We start from the raw sequence: 20,355 nt of genomic DNA, 5'->3' as shown, positions 1-20,355 counted from the left end.
TCAATAAAGAGAAACTTGTGAAGTTGACTTTTATGTGACTAAAATAAGTGCTGTAGATTCTTAGAACTATGTAACAGATTTTTGGCTAAATAGAACCAAGATAAATGTTTAGTTAAGTTAAGCATTCTCATCAATTTTTTTGGTATTTCTGTAGGACAAAAACAAGCTGATGGATGCTTTGAAACATGCTTCTAACATGCTTGGAGAGCTCCGGACTTCAATGTTATCACCAAAGAGTTACTATGAACTTTGTATCCTTTGTCTGTTGAAGGATAAACACTTGGGCCATTTTATTTATTGTTGGTTTTTTTTTCTTTTTTTTCTTTTTTGTTTTTGTTTTTGTTTTCTTCTATGTAGCTTTTCGTAGAACTCTCTGCAGACCAGTCTGTCCTGGAATGCACATAGATCCACCTGCCTCTTGGCTTATCATATTTATTTCTTGATAAGACCAATTTTGTTCTTGCTGCTGGATTTGTATTTAAAGCAGAACCAATACAGATTTATTAAGAAAAGTGAGAGAAGCTGGGCAGTGGTGGTGCATGCCTTTAATCCCAGCACTTGGAGGCAGAGGCAGGCAGATTTCTGAGTTCAAGGCCAGCCTGGTCTACAAAGTGAGTTCCAGGACAGCCAGGGCTACACAAAGAAACCCTGTCTCGAAAAACCAAAAAAAAAAAAAAAAAAAAAAAAAAAAAGAAAAAGAAAAAAGTGAGAGAAGAACTCTTGAGAGTGGGAGGGCCTTTAAGGCCTTTATTTATACTCTATAGTTTAAAATTTTTTTTAGATTTATTTATTTTACTTTATATCTATGAGTGTTTTATCTGCATGTGTGTATGTATCTGGGCCACACTCATGACTAGTGATTGCAGAGGCCAGAAGAAGGCATTGGATCCCCCAGAGCTGTAGTCACAGATGGTTGCAAACCACTATACTGGAATTTGAGCCCAGGTCCTTTGGAAAAGCAGGTAGTGCTCTTTTTTCTCCCCCTCCTCTGAAATGGATGCTTATTTCTTAGCCCGGGGTAACCTCAAACTCACAGCAGCCCTCCTGCTTCAGCCTCCTAAATGCTGAGTTATAGGGTGAACCATCATGCCTGGTTTTTGTTCTTTGTTGAAAATGTGTGGAGTCAGTTCTATTATTTTTTAGACAAAATAGTCCTTCTCCACGCAGATTCTAAATGAGAACAGTGCCTCCTTGTTTCCAAGAAGAAACCTCCCCTTACCCTTTTCTCTTTCTCTCTCTCTCTCTCTCTCTCTCTCTCTCTCTCTCTCCCTTCCTCCCTTCCTTCCTTCCTTTCCTTCCCCCCTCCCTCCCTCCCTCCCTCCCTCCCTCTTTCTTTCTTTCTTTCTTTCTTTCTTTCTTTCTTTCTTTCTTTCTTTCTTTCTTTCTCCTTCCTCTCTCCTTCTTCCCCCTCCTCTTTCTCCCTCCCTCCCTCCCTTCCTCCTTCCCTCCCTCCCTCCCTCTCTCTCTCTCTCTCTCTCTCTCTCTCTCTCTCTTTCTTTCTCTCTTTCTTTCTTTCTCCTTCCTCTCTCCTTCCTCCCCCTCCTCTTCCTCTTTCTTTCTTTCTTTCTTTCTTTCTTTCTTTCTTTCTTTCTTTCTTTCGGCAGTGTTGGCTATTGACCTTAATCTTAGACAGGCAATGTGCCAATTTAACTAAATCCATACCCATATGCTTAAGTTTCTCAAAATAGATTGCTCTTAATTTTTGAAAAAAATTGAAGCCATTAGTGGCATTTGTTTTCTAGGTTTTTCTTCTTGTTGTTTTTGAGGTAAGATCTTGTTGTATAGCCTTCCCTGGCCTCTTAACTCACAGTGATCCTCCTGCATCTGTCTCTTGTGTGCTGGGATTACAGGTGCATGCCACCATGCCTGCCATTGCCCCTCAGTTCCCCTTTAAGATGATGAGCTCTGGGGTTCAGCTGATCCTCTTCTTCCACCTCCCAAGTATCTGGGAAGTGGTTGGTTGGTTGGTTGGTTGGGTCTTTTTTTTTTTTTTTTTTTTTTTTTGATAATACAATGTATTATGGTATATCTCAGGCTGGCTTTGAACTTACTGTTCTTCTGCCTGAGTGCTGGTTTCAGACATGTGCTACTATACTAGCTTGAAAAAAATTAAATTATTTTTATGTATATGGCTGTTGGCATTGCATGTGTGTATGTAGCTGGTGCCCAGGGTAGTCAAAAGAGATTATCAGATGCCCTGAAACTGGAGATAGGAATGGTTCTGAACTATTATATCATGTGGGTATTAGAAACTGAACCCAAATGCACTGTAAGAGCAGCAGGTGGGTTTTTTTTTTTTTTCTCCTGAACCATCTCTACAGCCCAGTGGATCTTTATTTTAAAGTCATAAAAGCCAATGAAATTTTCTCTTCCCTTTTAATATTCATCTAATGTAAAGTACTTTATCAGTGAGTTTTGTTTTGAACTCGTGGTCCTCTAGCTATAGCCGCATGAGTACCTCGTATTATAGCCACGGACCTCTCTCTATGTCAGCAGTCCACAGTGTGTGCATTTTTGTTTTGTTTTGTCAGTGATGGAAATCAAAGACAAAGCTTTTCTTGTGAGACGTAAATGCTGGCACTACTGAGCTATATCGCTAGCCCTGACTAATAGTTTTAATTATTCCACAGTAATCGCAAAGTTTGTTTTTGGGGTATTTTTTTTGGTTTTGTTTTATTGTTTTTTTAAAAAATTAATTTACCTTTATTCTTAATCCTTAATCATAATTAAAAGATATGGCTATTTCTGATGAACTGCACTACTTGGAGGTCTACCTGACTGATGAATTTGCTAAAGGAAGAAAGGTGGCTGATCTCTATGAACTTGTACAGTATGCTGGAAACATTATTCCAAGGCTGTAAGTAATTAATGTCTGTTATAGCCACACTTTCTAGGCCTTGTGTTGCAGTCAAGTCTCATCCAACAACAACAACAACAACAAAGTTAATGCTAGTTAACATTTCTTTGCATTTCTTGCCTTATATATTTTTTTCTTTTCAGAAATCACCCCCTCTTTTTTGACAGCATCTCATTGCTTTGAATTTATGATCCTCCTGGCTCAGTCTCCCAAATGCTGAGAATACAGGCATGAGGCACTGTGACTAGCTAATATTGGCTTTATTTAAAAGGCAGGCATGGTGTCATATACTTGTAATCCCAGCGCTTAGCAGCAGAGACATTGCTGCAAGTTGAAGGGCAACTTAGTTTACATAGCAAGCATCTAAGTCAGCTGGGCCTTCCATAGTAAGAAAGAGCGAGTGTGTGTATGAGAACATCAAAAAGAAAAAAAATTCAGTAGCAATTTCCATAAGCAACCATAGTCATCATAGTCTAAGAATATTAAAAGAAAAATGCTAGAAGTAATTAAGTTTAAATTTCTGCACTATTTTAAGTAGCCTGATAAAACTTTTTATGGTTCTTCTGGGGGTGTGACTCATCCTTTTGTTGAGCATACTGTATATGCTTCTACCCTTTTAGGCACTTAGTAGCCATCTTGCTTGTTGGGATAGCTGTGCTGCTGAGATAGCCTAATGCTACCTCATGTTCACTCACCTACTTTATTCTCATTCATAGTCATTGCATCATTGCACATCATTGCAAGAATGGTGAATATAGCATAGAAAGATAGAGGGGAGACATCGTTCGCTTATGTTACCTTTTGTTACAACACACCGTAACAGCTGTTGTGTTAGTTATTGTGGTTGATCACCTTGACTAATTAATAAACTTATAAATGTGTATGTGTAAGAGAAGATGATGGCACATACCAGCTGCAGTTTCAGTTAGCAGATAGGTATCTTGGATCATATTCTTGGATCATATTCTTCACGAGTAAGGAGACTGACCACTGGGATCAGTCAGTGATTTGTTTTCAAATATTTTTTGTAGTTATATTTAAAAAGTTAGGTGATTTTTCTCCCCCTAAAGAATACTGCTTAAGATAATATAGTTTCTGTCTTGTTTATTTAATATGTGTAGTGTGTTTGAGTACAGTCAAGTTTTTACATACTCTGTCTCTAATCAAATGAATTTTTTTACTTTTAGTTATCTCTTGATCACAGTTGGAGTTGTATATGTCAAGTCATTTCCTCAATCCAGGAAAGATATTTTGAAAGATTTGGTAGAAATGTGCCGTGGTGTGCAGCATCCGCTAAGGGGTTTGTTTCTTCGAAATTATCTTCTTCAGTGTACTAGGAACATTTTACCTGATGAAGGAGAGCCAACAGAGTAAGTAATCTTGGGTTAGTTGTAGTGGCTCCGCCAACCCCATAGAAAAATGGCTTACAGTTGTAGAAAAGTATGCAGAAATAAGAACATAGGTGTCAGTCATTTTCCTGCTCAAATTCATGTGCTATTTTGTGTGTAGACTTTCATTGAGATATATAATTCAGTATGTGTGGTATGAGATAAAATGTACTCATATTCAGTTATATATTTAGAAAAATTCTTTATATTAGAATCTGCTTTTTAAAATTTAGTATTTTTTTGTTTTGTTTTTTCTTTTTCTTTTTCTTTTTTTTTTTAAGACAGAGTTTCTTTGTGTATCTCTGGCTGTCCTGGAACTCACTCTGTAGACCAGGCTGACCTCGAACACAGAAATCCACCTGCCTCTGCCTCCCAAGCACTGGGATTAAAGGCGTGCGCCACCACTGCCCGGCTATTTTGTTTTAAGACAGGATTTTGCTATGTGGCCTTGAGTGGCTGGTACTCACTGTAGCCTAGGCTGGCCTTGAATTTTCATTAGCTCGCCTGCATGTAGATGCTTAAATAATGAGATAACAGGTATCTAATATAGTTTAGAACATGCTCCCATTACATTAGATAATCTTTGTAAGTGTGACTTTTAAAGGTGTTAACTACTGGGGGGAAGAAACTAAAAATAGTTTATAGAGACCTCTATTTCTTTTGTGGCCTCCATTCTAGCATTAAAATCCATGACAACTTTTTCTCCCAGCAATGGCAGATTGCTGCTAGGTGTGGTAAACTTTTTATGTGATGGGTCCCTAGATTCAAGAACTAATAATTTCTATAATTACAATCATTGGAGAATTGACCCTTTTATTTAAAGCTTATCTGTTTTTTAAATTTCTAACACTAATAAATCAATAGGTTTTTTTATCTGTACCAGTCCCTTTAAAAATACATTATTATGTATATGTGTATGACGATAGGTTTGTGCATGTTTGCCTGTGTGAATGTGTGCCATGGTGTGTGTGTGATGGTCAGAAGATAACTTTTTGTAGTTGATTCTTTTCTTCTAACTTTACATGGGTTCTGGGGACCAAATTCATAATACCAGGCTTATATGATGAGTGTCTGTGCCCTCTGAACCACCTTACCAGCCTTCCATTCTTTTTCATTTTGAAAAAGATTCTCACTGTATGACTCATGCTTGCCTTGAGCATGTAATCCTTCTCCTTTTGCTTCCCAAATGTCCATATTATAGTCTTGTCACTATGCCAAGAATCATTTACTACTGCTGTTGCTGCTGCTGCTACTACTTATTATGATTTATTAAGTTAAACCATACATAAAAGATTTAGTAGTATACAAAGAGGATGAAGTTATTTTTATTATTATAATTTGACTCTGAATTTTAAACATTAGGCAGTCAGTAAAATATTTGAAAAACTAAGTTCCCTGTCTTGGAAGATGTAGAAAAATAAGGTCTTTCTTCATAAAGCTCATCTTCCATTTGAAGCCAGAATATCTAACAATAAAGCAGCATTTATTATCAGTGTACCTCAAATGTCAAGTTTTGGGGTCTTTTCAAAATTTTTAATTTTTGTTTTTTAATCAGTTACCTTTTGTTGGACATTAGTCCTGTCAGGATATGGAAAGATTCAGCTGTAGTTGGATTCTTTATGGTGAGAGCTGGGTAGCCATCATGCTCAGGAGTACAGTGCCCTCCATACTGACCCCCCTTTAGTGAAACTGTCACCATGCATTCTTGAGTTTTTTGTAAGAAATGTAGTCACTGAAGAGTAGCATAAGCTGTCAGCACCATGGGAAGCCCTGCGATGCTCCCTGAAAATATGGGTGCTTCACCGATTGCTCATCACTGTAGGAGCCATGCTGATCCCGTACTGCTTCCGTTTAGTGTGTGTGCTGCCAAATTGAGCACATATTTTTATTTTCTAGTGAGTTGCTGTAAGGACAAAGTCCAGGGAGCTCACACTAGGGAGTCATGGAAAGTGATTTGCCCCTTAAATGTATTGTGTTCTCCCCTACTGTTTATTTTTTATGCTAGAGTTTGTTCTTGAAGTTTAACATTTACAAATGAAATGAAGTTGAAAATGGCTTTTTGAAGCATGAGTATTTGTAGAAGAAGGAAATGAATGGGCGAGTAGTAAGTTGATTCTGTCATGTGTATAAAGATTTTTCTCACTTTTTCTTGGCAGTGAAGAAACAACTGGTGACATCAGTGATTCCATGGATTTTGTACTACTCAACTTTGCAGAAATGAATAAGCTTTGGGTGCGGATGCAGCATCAAGGACATAGTCGAGATAGAGAAAAAAGAGAACGAGAGAGACAAGAACTGAGAATTTTAGTCGGAACAAATTTGGTGCGCCTTAGTCAGTTGGAAGGTGTAAATGTGGAACGTTACAAACAGGTTTTTATCTTTTTTGTTATTTTTTCTTACATTGTGAGATATAAACTAAAAATCTTATTTTAAATATATCTTTTGTCAAATTGAAAAATATTTTAACTGTATTTTTACTAAGAAAGATCTAATTAAAAGTACTACCATGTTTATGGGTTAAGAGTCAGTATTGTCAAGGTAGCAGTTTTACTCAATATAACTATAGATTCAGTGCAGCTTCAGTCATATCTACCTCTCTGACTGTTTTATAAAGCAATAAACTGATTGTAAAATATGTGAGAAAGAGAAGAGAACCTATAATACCCACAGCAGTTCTGAAAGACTAGGACAAACGGACCTAATAAGTTCACTTTCACTGAAGAGAAGGTAGTTTGTGGTAATGACATATACCAGTGGTGCTGCTGTATTTGTGTGTCAACTTGACACAAGCTAGAGTCATCACAGAGAAAGGAGCCTCCATGAGATCCAGCATTATGATAGCATTTTCTCAATTAGTGATCAGTGGGGGGTTGGGGAGTGCAGCCCATCGTGGGTGGTGCCATCCCTGTGCTGGTAGTCCTGGCTTCTATAAGAAGGCAGCCTGAGCAAGCCAGGGGAAGTGAGCCAATAAGCAGCATCCCTCCATGGCCTCTGTATCAACTCCTGCCGCCAGATTCCTGCCTTGCTTGAGTTCCTATCCTGACTTCCTCCAGTAATAAACTATGATCTGGAAGTGTAAGCCAAATAAACTCTTTCCTCTCCAGCTTGCTTTTGGTCATGGTGTTTCATCATAGCAATGGAAACCCTGACTAAGACCCCAGTGGAGAGAAGCATACAGGGGGAGTGACGAAAGGGACGGACACATTAGTCAGTGAAGGGGAATAAAGTAGGTCTTCACACTTTTCTAAAGACTTAAAAAAGTGTGTGTGTGAGGCTTTTTTTTTTCTTTTTTGCTAGTGTGTATGTTTATGTACCACATGTGTGTCTGTGCCCAGAGGCCAAAAGAGGGTGTCAAATCCCCCGGAACTGGAGTTACAGATGATTGTGAGCACCATGTGGGTGCTGGGAATCGAACCCAGGTTCTCTAGAAGAGCAGCCAGTGGTTTTAACCAGCTCCCAGCAAAGCTTTTTCTGTAAAAGGCTAGATGGTAAGTATTTTTGAGTTTTGTAAGTTATTATAAGTAGTAAACTAGATGGGTATAGGCAAAAACAGGAAAAACATGAAGAAAATGAGCAGGGCAGGGCTTGATCCCATTGACATTTTAGAGTGTAGCTCAGTTTGGCTGTTATTTAACATGTGTTGGGTTCTGGATTTGGATCCATAGCACCAAAAATATGAAACAACCCCAAAAATTCAGGCAGTGAATTAGATTTGTCAATCTTTGGATGAGATAGTCCATTATTGACTCACATATTGGCCTCTTTTTTTCTTTTTCCCTCTCCTCTGATCATCTGAGGTAGTTCAGGCTGGCCTCCAACTCATTTTGTAGTCAAGGACGGCCTTTAACTTTTACTCCTCCTAAGTGAGTTCTAGAGAGTTACTCTGCCAACTGAGCTGCATCTTTAGCCCTGCAGTTAATTTTTAAAGTGCAAGGGCAAACTTACTATTTTCGTTTGAGGCAGGGTCAGTCTCTCTGTAGTCCTGACTGTCCTGGAAATTAGGTTGTCCTATGTAGGTTAGGATGGCTTTGAACTCACAGAGATCTGCTTGCCGAGTGTTGGGATTAAAGACATATGCCTGCCCAGGTAACTAAATTACTCTGGAACAATTGAATATCCACTTAGTATGTGTAAACAAAGAAACTTTTATGTCTTGACCATTACTATTTACACAGTAGAAGCTCTAGAAAAGTGGATCAGAGACATATATAATCTAAAATTTCTAGAAGAAAACACAAGGGAAATCTTCATGATCTTAGATTAGTTGAAGATTTGTTAGGACAGACAAAAAAAGCACAAACTGTTCAAAAAAAAACCTTACTTTTTATGTAACAAAGTTTTTATATTTAATAATGTTATTTTTTAAAGTTAAACATTGAAGTATGGATGAGAGCAATACAAAATGATTTTCATGTTCATTGTATTGCTAGAGGAGTACTTTGGGATTTTCAAAATAATTTTTAGCTTACCTTTTTTTTTTCTTTGCTATTTTTAGATTGTTTTAACAGGCATTTTGGAGCAAGTTGTCAATTGTAGAGATGCTTTGGCTCAAGAATATCTCATGGAGTGTATCATTCAGGTAAGTAAGAGAACATTAATTCTTTTTTTTTTTTTTTTTTTGAGCTTTTTGTGTTTATTCTTCATTTAACTTTTAAAACACGAGAACATTAATTCTTAAAAGGATTTTTATTTTCATTTTTGTTTGGGGAAAAAGAAATCCTAAGCCTAGTGTAGAGGCACGTGGCCTATAGTGCCAGCCACTTATGAGGATGAAGCCCTGAGTTTAAGGCCAGCCTGTCCAGTGTGCCTAAACCATGTCTCAGAACAAGGGGGGAAAAATCTTAGGGAAAAAAAAGTTTTTATTGAATAGAAAACTTCCTTCAGAAATTTCCATTTTCAAACTTGGTCTTTGTACTAATAATCTGTTTTGTTTTCTCAAAAAAGTAGGAAAATAATCTTGAGTTTTCAAGATTTTTATTAGACTTACTTGTATGCTGGAAATGGAATATTTCTGGTTTTGATTTTAATTATATAGGATTATTTTTTTATAAGTAATGGTTTTATACACCATTTATAAGATCAGAATATTTTGTGAAGTTTTTTTCCCTGTATCGATTAATCATATCTGACTTTTAGGTTTTTCCCGATGAGTTCCATCTCCAGACTTTGAATCCTTTTCTTAGAGCTTGTGCTGAGTTACACCAAAATGTAAATGTGAAAAACATAATCATTGCTTTAATTGACAGGTAAGACTGTTCTGTACTGGAAGTAAATGCTCTGAAATGGAAATAAGAAACTTATAACATTTTCATGAATCATTTGTTTCTATGATTTCTTTAAGTACTGATTTTAACATCATTTTGCTATAGATAATTTAGCACTCAATTGCTTGATTTAAGTGTGAAGGTTTACCTTTTCATTTGAAGGCATGTTGAGGTGGTATTTTTTTAAGTTTTTGGATTTTTTTCTTTATGTAGTTCAGGCTGCCTGTATGTGAGGATGACCTTGAATTTCTTTAGACATAAGTCACCATACCTGGTTTACAATGAATTCTTTAATCTATTAACTGATGGAGAGAGAGACAGAGAGACAGCCTTTATTGTGCAGACCTTTCCTTGTCCAGAGTTTATTGAAGAACAAAATTTTACACAATTAATGTAAATTATCTTTCAGGGGTAACTTACTTGATTTAGTTTTTTTTAAAACTAGCAACAACATAAGAATGATTAGGAATGCTTAAGTAATCATTCTGCTGTCACATTTTCATAAAGAAGAATTTTTAAGAATCACATTTTTAGTAGATCCCCTTTAAGTATAGTTTTTTAGCCATTGGTTTTAATTGATAAAACATATAAAAATTGGGATTAGCTCAGCAGTTAAGAGCACGTACTGCTCTTGAAGAGTTGAGTTCCCAGCACCCACACTGATGGCTCACAATTGCCTGAGGCTCCAGTTCTAGGGCACCTGGCACTCCTTCTGGATTCCATAGACACTTGCATTTACACATACACAGCCCCAGGTTTAAAACTAAAACTTTTTTAGTGTATGTGTAAATATATATTTATATACATATATAAATATATAAAATTATTGTAATATATTTCTATATTTTATATATTTACATATTATGTATATGTTTATATATGTGTAATATATTTAACATTTATATCTATATAAATACATGTGCATATACACATATGCATAATATATATGTATGTATAACATGGCTTTTGATAATGTGTGTAATGAATGACTTGCATAGTAGCCTTGCTACATGATAAATAATACATAATTTATCCTGCTGTGAGCATATATCATTATAAAGTTACAAACAACACCAAAGATTTATTTTAGCAGAATACACACACACACACACACACACACACACACATATACACACACACACATACACACATATGGGTGTCTAATAAATTTACTAGTCTTAAGGTCTAGGAATTAACAGAGCAGAGGTCTCCAGATTGTCTTGGACAGTATACATTGCATGCTTATTGGGCCCACTCTTAAAGAAAGATGGTTAACCAGATTTTTCTGTGTAGAGTAATGTCATTTAGCAATCCCAATCAGTGGTGGGTTTTTTCTGCATAACAAAATGTAGGTGCAGTTCTGACCTTGACAGATAATGCAGTATGCACAACTCTGAATAGCTTAAGATGCAGGTTATAAAACTTAACATTATTTCTCGCAGTTCCATATAAATGCTGGGTACTGAATTTGGGTTCTCTGCAAGAGTAGTAAGTAAGTACTCTTACCAGTGAGCCATCTCTACAGCCTCTATTTATTCCATCTGGGTGTAACCCCAGATGAAGTAGAGACAGGAGTACCATGAATTCTAGGCTAGGTTGTACTGTATAAGGTAAGTGAATCAGTAAGTAAACATGATTGCCAATGGAATAAGGCATCATTAACAAAACTTTAGTTAAGAGATTGAATAAAAAGTCTTACACTGTAGCTCTTATTTTAATTCCCCCATCCCCCATGGAACAACAGTAACATTTATTGTTAAGATAATTTCCTTTGATCACTATGCTATGCATCTAGGCTGAATTTCCACAGTCTTGTTTGGAATTTAATTCACCAGAAATTAATAGTAATGTCTTGGTATTTTAGCTCTAATCTTAAAAGCCATTCTTAATGTTCTCAGAAATAGACTCAGAAAATACAGAAAAGCAATAAAGAAAAAATGAATCCACTGTTCAGATTCCCATATCTTAAAAAAAGAAAAAAATGTTTTCTTTTTTAGATTAGCTTTATTTGCTCATCGTGAAGATGGACCTGGAATCCCAGCTGAGATTAAACTTTTTGACATATTTTCACAGCAGGTGGCTACAGTGATACAGGTGCGTATAGTATTTTCTCTAAGTTTTTGACCTTGAAACTTCTCTATTGATGTATCTTTTTTGTAATTGTTTAAAATAAATTATATGATTTTCTAAACATTGCAGTCCAGACAAGACATGCCATCAGAGGATGTTGTATCTTTACAAGTCTCTCTCATTAATCTTGCTATGAAATGTTACCCTGATCGTGTGGACTATGTTGATAAAGTTCTAGAAACAACAGTGGAGATATTCAATAAACTTAACCTTGAACAGTAAGTCAAAATAACATTTAAAAAATTTTAAATTACATTTATTTGTTGGGGAGGGAGTTAGAATATATGCACATGTGGAGATCAGAGAAAAACTTGCTGCAGTTGTTTGTCTCTTCCAGGTGGGTTCTGTGGGTAGAACTCAGGTTGCTAGGCTTAGTAGCAAGTGTCTACCCCATTGAAAAAAAATTCTTGGCATTCTATTAGTTTATTTTCTCAGTTTTCTTTGAATCTTAGCATTGTCTTGTTTGAAGTATATGCTGAGGCTTTCCTGTTTGGCTCTAAACAGGATAGGAAGTTTTGCTAGCTGCCTGCTTCCTCATGTGCAGTAGTGAAGTAGTGGTCTCTAAGGTCTGTAGACAGTCTTCAGAGTTCAGTGTCTCTCAAATTCAGATCCTTTCCTGAACTAGGTTTTTTTTTGTCTTTACTATTGTACTCATGTGTATAAGTGTTTTGCCTGAATGTATGTATATGTATCATGTGTGTACCTAGTGCCTTCAGAGGATAAAAGGGGTGGGAGTGTTAACATACCTTGAAACTGAAGTTACAGACAGTTACAAGCTGCCATGCTGTTGATAGAAACAGGGTCTTTTATAAGAACTTCCAGTGCTCTTAACTTTTTGAGCCGTCTTTTCAGCATCAAGAATGAGCAAGGTTTTAAACGAGTAGGGAAACATCATCAACCACCCCCCCCCCCAAAAAAAAAAAAACTCCTGCAAAAAAGAAAAAGGTTTTCTGCAGATGAGTAAATTGTGAAAAATAAGGCCATATGTATATTTAGGCTAAAAAATTAGGGGCATGTGTATGCATTTGAAGTAACAAAATGATTTAAATTTTTTTTCTTATTTGGGCTTTGGTTATAATAATACTTTTGAGAAAAGAGTAATGTTCACTACACTGGATACCCCCTCCGTCCTAATGTCTGAGACCTGTGGTCCCTACAGGGTTACTTGGGCTTTTTTTGGGTGGGGAGCAGGGGGAGACAGGGCTTCTCTGTGTAGCCTTAGCTATTCTGGAACTTGCTCTGTAAACCAGGCTGGCCCAGAACTTAGAACTCAAGAGATCCCCTACTGCCTCTCATTTCCTTGAGTATTGGGATTCACTTTAGGCATTTTTATTTTTTTATTTTATTTTATTTATTTATTTATTTATTTATTGAGACAGGGTTTCTCTGTATAGCCTTGGCTGTCCTGGAACTCACTCGGTAGACCAGGCTGGCCTCGAACTCAGAAATCCACCTGCCTCTGCCTCCCAAGTGCTGGGATTAAAGGCGTGAGCCACCACTGCCCGGCCACTTTAGGCATTTTGATGTTATTATATAGATCTTCCTCAACAGTTGCCCCTTGAGTCCCTTAATTAGGCTTCCTGCTTTTCTCTAAGTTATTTGTAATTTTGAGGTGTTCTTGTACTGTTTTTTCTTTTCTAGTTTCCACCCATTGGTTCAGACACAGCAGGAAAATTTCTTTCCCCTTTATCCCCTTTTATTAGTTATTTTCATTTTCTTGTGAACTGAAAAAATAGTACAGATCTTTAACATAAGTAAGAGGAAATTTAACGATATCTGTTTTCCCCTTTATCCCTCCAAGATGAGCTTGAAAGTAAAAGTTACTAAACTAACCCGAAATCCCAGTGTTTAAGGTCTTATAAATGCTAAAATATGCCTCAGCCTCAGAGAATGCTCCTCTACAGTATGCTGCCTGTTAAATTCAACTTGGTCTCCATGAGTCACCAGATAAGATTTTTCTTGATGGTTTTTGCATGGATTTTTCTCCTACGTTCTTTCTTCATAATAATTGCTATTTATCCTAGGAACCAATGTATCACTTAAAACAATTTTCCGAGAAACATCAAATTGTCAACAGTTACCTTAAGTGTCCCTGTAAGACCACTTGTTCATGCATTAGAAGCTGTTATCAATAGAACTGTAGTGGATAAAGAAGTGTGTGTATTTAAATAGTCATCTTTATCCTCTCTTTGACTTGCTTTTGTGTTTTGTTTTAAGATGGAATGTTGCTGTGTAGTCTAGGCTAGCTTAGAGCTTCTATTATCCTCCTACATACAGTAACTACAGGAGTAAGCCAGACCTGGCTATATTTGTTTTGAGAGGAGATCATTTTGAAACAGAAGAAATTAAGCGTATTATTTTCTCAATTTGCTTGACCTATTTCTTTAAATGTGTAAATGAATTTTTTAAAAACATTTTACTAGTTTGTGAATTTGACACCATGCACCCCAGTCCTATTCATCCCCCCCATCCCCTCCAGCCTTGCAACCTCTCCTCAAAAAAATCTCGTGAAAGCTATAGTGTGTTACAGTGTATGTATCTCATGGTATACCCTTTTGTCCACACTTTTTTGCAAATGTTCATCGCAAAGACTCATTGGTCTGGTACAAGGCCTCTGGCTTCTGCTACCTCACTGGGACTCCTCGGATATTCTCTTGTTGTCATATGTCATGGAGATCTTGTAGTTTTGGATCTGTGGGATTGGGCCCCTTCATGTACTCCAGCAGTTCCATCAACAAATGTTGGAGTGGGCCAATTCAAAGCCCTGGGTCTGGGCCTGAGAGAGATCTGAGCTGGTCAGCCTGAGGGTTCTCCTGCTCTCCCCATCTTGGGGCTGGCTCACCAGCAACCCCTGGAAGCAGGGCCAGCTCTACCCTGTTGCCCAGGTTAGGTGCAGGACCTGTTTTCTTGAGTGTTGCAGCAGTTTTCCTAGTCTCATGACCCTGGGGCCAACTCCTCTGCCTGCCATAGGTGGTAAAGATTTATTTTTTAAATATGTGAAACAAGTGCTCTGTTATAAAGATTAATTTTATTCATGAGAGGGTTGCTGTTTTTCTCTTTGTAGTATTGCTACCAGTAGTGCAGTTTCAAAGGAGCTTACCAGACTTTTGAAGATACCTGTTGATACTTACAACAATATATTAACAGTCTTAAAATTAAAGCATTTCCACCCACTTTTTGAGTACTTTGACTACGAATCCAGAAAGAGCATGAGCTGTTATGTGCTTAGTAATGTTCTGGATTATAACACAGAAATCGTCTCTCAGGACCAGGTAAGAGAATACAGATGTGCTCTTTTAGGGAAATAGAAAATACGGTTGATTAGGATTTTAGACATTGAGCTACAGATGCTGGTAATAATGAGGGAGGTAACATAATAATAAAAACTATGAATAGCTTATTTGTTATATAGAAGTTAAAAATTGGAGATGTACGTAGAATTATTAAATGCCTCTGATTTCACCAAAAGGAGAATAACCACAGTTGATTAACATTTGGCATATCTCTTTTCAGATCTTTGTTCACAAATGTATACATTGGCCTATCAACTTTTCCATGCCTCTGGAACAACCCCCCTACCTCCTCCCAATTTTATGTTCTTGTCTTTTTTTAAAATTCAGTTCAATTATTACTGCCCATATGTGAATGGGTAGAGGGTCACCTGCTGGGAGTATATGCAACCTACCAGTGGTATACCCCACAGAAAGTGACTTTCCCGATTCAGCAGCCAGCATTTGCCAATAGCTAGTCAACTAGGGTCGGATCTTTGGGAACTTCTTTTCTATCCAGGATGCGTGTTGACTACTAGCTTCGGCAGGCAGTCACAACTACTATGGGAAGGTGCTGTTTTGCAGTAGTCCTTGACCTCTGGCCCTTATAGTCTTTCTGTTCCCTCGTCGGTGTTCCCTGATCCTTGTTGGGGAGGGAATATGCCAGAGACATGCTATTTAGGGCTTAACACTCCATAGTCATTTGTTTTCTACCCTTTCAGTTGTACTAACTGTTATCCACTGCAAAAAGAAGTGTCATTGAAAGGGAGGAAACTATAATAATCTGTGGGTGGGAGGGTAGGTATTTAGAAGGCACTGTGTTACTATGTCCATTTAGCAAAATAATAGTAGTACATTCTGCCTTAGGCCTCTTACTTCATAATCCTTGAGTTCTTTGCCAGGTTTGCAGTACCAGGCATGAATTCCACCCCGTGGAATAAACCTTAAGTCCAAGTAGAAAACCATTGGTGTTTCCTAAACCATTCATTCTACTATTGTACCAATGGGCTAATTTTGCCAAACTGGTTGTTACTGTAGCTTAAAAGGTTCACAGCTGTGTGAGACTGTTTATACCAACTTTTTACAAAAAACCTGAATTATTTTGCTGATACTGTTTCATTATGTATACACTTAGCAACTGTTACCTTTTTTTGTTGATGGTTTAACGCTAATATTATCTACTTTCTATGTTGCAGGTAGATTCCATAATGAATTTGGTGTCCACATTGATTCAGGATCAGCCAGACCAACCTGTAGAAGACCCCGATCCAGAAGACTTTGCTGATGAACAGAGCCTGGTTGGCCGGTTTATTCATCTTCTACGTTCTGATGATCCTGATCAGCAGTACTTGGTATGAGTTCTCTCTTACTGTAACCTTGCATCACACAGATGAGCAGAGAAGTGTTTAAGGTGGTTTAATGCAGCTTTTGCGTTAGTTTAAGGTGTTGAAAAACTTGCTACTGAGTTAAAATTTATGGCTTTAAAAATTTACTTATTTAGTTGGCTTCAAAATTATGATCCTGCTGCCTTAGCTTCCTGAGTGCTACAATTTCAGGTGTGTATACCATGCACAGCTGGGGTTTATTTTTATAGAAATGAGTAACTAAACTGTTGGCACTCAAAGAACAAGTCAGGTATTCCAGCTTCTGTTTCTTTTTCAACAGTGTACGTTTAGAGTGTGTAGTTGCTTATCATAATAAATGTCATGAGACATAAAGTCTGATAGGAAGATGTTTATTTGTCGAATGAAAATGTACGAAGGACTTTAAAGTTTAGAAATCAGTCAAAGCTTTCTCTTTTTCATAGTCCTTAGTTAATCTTTATGAAATGAAGATTTAAATGTGGCCTAAGGAGGTCTGCTGGCATCTGATAATGTATAATAAGAGGCTGGTTTCTGTAGAGTGGTAGCCTTTGATTTGGCTTAGGGAGAGGTTTGTTATGCACTATGTGATCAGTACAGTTTTTGAATACTGAAGTATTTTAAGTTGTTTGCTCCCCCATATCTTTGTGTTTGGGGGGGGGATTGCTCTCATTTTCTGTGTCACGTGTGGTAGTAATTGTGACTGATTGGTTATGTTTGTATGTTTCCATATCAAAGAAATTCACAAGACCCCAAATATATCACATATTTTATGTGAATTCTTTGATTATCCTCTTTAGTGTTTGTATTTGCATGTTTATGTAGATGCACCTAAAGGCGTCCGGTATCTTCCCCAAGGTGCTCTTCATTGTATTTTTCTAGGCAGGGTTCCTCAATGAGCTGCATGGAGTCAATCTGCTTCTGCCTTCCCAGCGCTGGGACTGCAGTTGTATGGCTCTGCCTGACCTTTTATGTAGATGTTGGGAATCCCGAACTCAGTCCTCAGGCTTGTGCTGGATGGAAGCATTTTCTGACTGAACCATCTGCCCAATCCTTTGGTTTTCTTTCTCTTTTCTTCTTTTCTTTCTGAACCATCTCTACGTTTGTTTCACATGGCTTTTTAAATTATATTGGTATTTTTTGTAATTTAAATGTGCTTAGAAAGTTTGATCTACCTGTAAGGATAAATAATTAAGTTTATAGGAAGATCTAAAAGATCAGAATTTAGACAACCCCCAACAGCTAGAACAGGCTTTATTTAATTCCAGAAAGGTGGTTTCTCTAATTCTGGCCAACTAATCAGGGCATAGGACCCAGTCACTCAGTGGTTAGCTTTCAGGAGACTGGGGGATTACATGTAGCCTTAGGCTGGGGTTTTCAAAGCTAAGGATAGGAAAGGTGGAAAGGGGAATTTAGATGGTTTCCTTAGATAATCTGTTTTTTTGTTTGTTTGTGTTTTGTTTTTGGAGACTGTAGGGTCTGTCATCTCGGCAACCACAAGGTGTCTGAGGCAGCTGCTTTGCCTCTGCAGTCCCCAATAGCTGGCTTCCTGGAGCTCTGAGCTCAGTTTAGAGCCTTGGCTTTTAGGAATGATTCTCCTTCTGGTAATACATACAACACACACACACACACACACCCCACAGCTGTTTTCCTATAATTGCCTATTTTTTTGAGCACATACTTTGTGCAAGGTATTGATGACACAATTGAAACTTTGTGTCATTTAATCTTCCCAACAGTTTTATAGGCGTATGCTACCTTATTTTTCAAGTGAAATTTGGGCTAAGAGGAAGGTAGTAGTTGTATGAGACTTATCCTTGGGAGATGCAACTCCAGACATCTATTCACTGCATTAGGAATTGATTTCAGACTCACATAATGTTCAATTTGGCCAACTAGTGAGTTTATTGGGATTACTTACAAGTGCATAGGCAGTGAGAAGGTGGAGTTATTCACAGGAATAGGGCTGTCCCAAAGACATAACTGAAAATCCCACTTTGGTACTGGTGACTGCTTATTAGAGCTGCATTCCTGGACCTCTGCATGGTGGGAGGCTGCTTTCATGTTGGAGAAGCTCCTCCAAGCAGCCTTGCTGGTCAGTCTCCACCAGCATGGTTTACTGTTCCTTGAGTAGGGGCCTTTGTCTTACAAGTTTCAGCTATCTGGGACTTGTAAGTTTATTACTTCCTGAATCTTAGGAGCTTTTCTCCAGGATGGAATGTTTCAACAGATTGCTACACAGCAGCAGTAAAGTAGACAGTACTAGAATCTACTTTTAGTGTAAGTCTTATTTGCTTCATCAGCCTACATTCTTTATCACATATGAAAAGAGCATATATCTGTTCGTGACTAGTTACTTGTGTAAGCTTCCAGCTTGCTTGTATATAAAATGGGTTAGTATTTTAGAGTGCTTAATATAGGAAGTGTGTAGCTCAATAAAGCTTGGTCTATCATAAAACACTAGAAGTATAGAGTTCCCATGTAATTTTGTAAACAATCCTAGTGTGGAAAATTATTTTTAAATTTTTTCTTTGTCAGATTTTGAATACTGCACGAAAACATTTCGGGGCTGGTGGGAATCAGCGGATTCGCTTCACACTGCCGCCTTTGGTATTTGCAGCTTACCAGTTGGCTTTTCGATACAAAGAGAATTCTCAAATGGTAGGTTTACTTTGAAATTTGTCACTACATTTTTTTCATTTTCTTTATTGTATCTTCTAAGTTGTAGAAAGCTCAAGCACACACACAAAAGTAGGTGATAATGATACCAGATCTCATTTTCAGGAACTCCTGATTCATTCATTACTCACCCTTTGCTGTTCTTAACTGACACTGGTGAACTGCACACTGGCTGAGAAATCACATAACAGCACTTGGAAGTATGAGACTGAATCAGTTCGAATTGATGCTGAAACTTTTCCTTAGAGTCTGAATCAGTGTAACTTTGCCTGTTAATAAGGTCTAGCATTGTATAATCACTTCTCAAAAAAGCTTGTAATTAAATAATGTTATGAATTGCATGCAAGTAATCTATGAGATGATTTCTTTCTAAAGTAGAATCCTGGCTTGTCTTATAGAAAATACCTCAGTCTCATATATATGGAAGTTGAACATTCAGGTTTATGTTAAGGAATAAAGCTCAGTAAACTTGATTTCTAATATTTTTTAAAAAACATTTTTATCTTAATACTTTTACCAACTTATGTACTAGGTTTTTGTCAGGATAGCTTTGTTCTATTTTCCAGCACTTTATGACTAGGTATTTGTCACTATAACAATAAAAGTAGTCATATTATGAAGCTATAATGATCAAAATGGTATAGTACTAATAGAAATATATACAAATAAACCATCGGAATTGAGGAGTTATCCAGAAAACCAAGCATATGTGATCAGATTATCTGTTTTTGTTTGTTTTGTTGTTGTTGTTCTGAGATAAGGTTTCTCTGTGCAGACTAGGCTGGCCTCAAACTCAGAGATCCACCTGCCTCTTCTGTCAAGTGCCAGGATCAAAGGTGTGCACCACCCTGCTCCATCTAGGGGATCATCTTCCTTAAATCTCTATTCTATGCCAGAAACACAAGGGGAAAAGGGCAGTTTTTAATGAAGGGAACCAGAAAACTGGATATCCACTTGTAGCAGAATGGAATTGGATCTTTATCTCACATCATGCACAAAAAATAAACTCAAAATGGATTAGGGAACTAAACCTTGATCTTGTTATTGATTTTAGGGAGAGGGGATACTAAAAGCATAGGCCACAAAAGCAAAAATAGACAAATAGATTGTATAAAACTAAAAAGTTTTACACAGCAAAGGAAACAGCAGTGCAATGAGATAGTATATGGAATGGAACAAAAATTTGTAAACCATACATTTTATGAGGGGCTAGATCTAAAATGAGCACTGAGCTGGAGAGATGGCTCAGTGGTTATCACTCTTGCAGAAGACCTGAGTTTGAATACTAGCATCCACATGGTGGATACAATTATCTTTAACTCCAGTTTGAGGTATCTTTTCATGCCCTTCTTACCTCTATGGGCACCAAGCATGCATACAATATGCTTACATACATACAAGCAAAGC

At 37.3% G+C, this 20,355-nt stretch overlaps 1 protein-coding gene across 1 annotated transcript in view; it reads left to right on the top strand.

Moving 5' to 3' along the window:
- The window catches only part of Vps35 (VPS35 retromer complex component), a 35,959-nt gene that overhangs the window by 9,267 nt on the left and 6,337 nt on the right, over positions 1–20,355 (top strand). The window contains exons 3-13 of the mRNA XM_034522434.2: positions 155–251; positions 2,734–2,857; positions 4,045–4,227; positions 6,402–6,615; positions 8,741–8,824; positions 9,382–9,491; positions 11,507–11,603; positions 11,709–11,857; positions 14,704–14,911; positions 16,105–16,260; positions 18,808–18,930. Coding sequence (XP_034378325.1) covers positions 155–251; positions 2,734–2,857; positions 4,045–4,227; positions 6,402–6,615; positions 8,741–8,824; positions 9,382–9,491; positions 11,507–11,603; positions 11,709–11,857; positions 14,704–14,911; positions 16,105–16,260; positions 18,808–18,930 — 1,545 coding nt within the window. The remainder of the gene's footprint in view (positions 1–154; positions 252–2,733; positions 2,858–4,044; positions 4,228–6,401; positions 6,616–8,740; positions 8,825–9,381; positions 9,492–11,506; positions 11,604–11,708; positions 11,858–14,703; positions 14,912–16,104; positions 16,261–18,807; positions 18,931–20,355) is intronic.

The sequence above is a fragment of the Arvicanthis niloticus genome, chromosome 18, assembly GCF_011762505.2.
Source record: "Arvicanthis niloticus isolate mArvNil1 chromosome 18, mArvNil1.pat.X, whole genome shotgun sequence".
NCBI lineage: Eukaryota > Metazoa > Chordata > Mammalia > Rodentia > Muridae > Arvicanthis > Arvicanthis niloticus.
The sequence above is the reverse complement of the archived record's forward strand: the minus strand, read 5'-3'. Positions and strand labels throughout refer to the sequence as shown.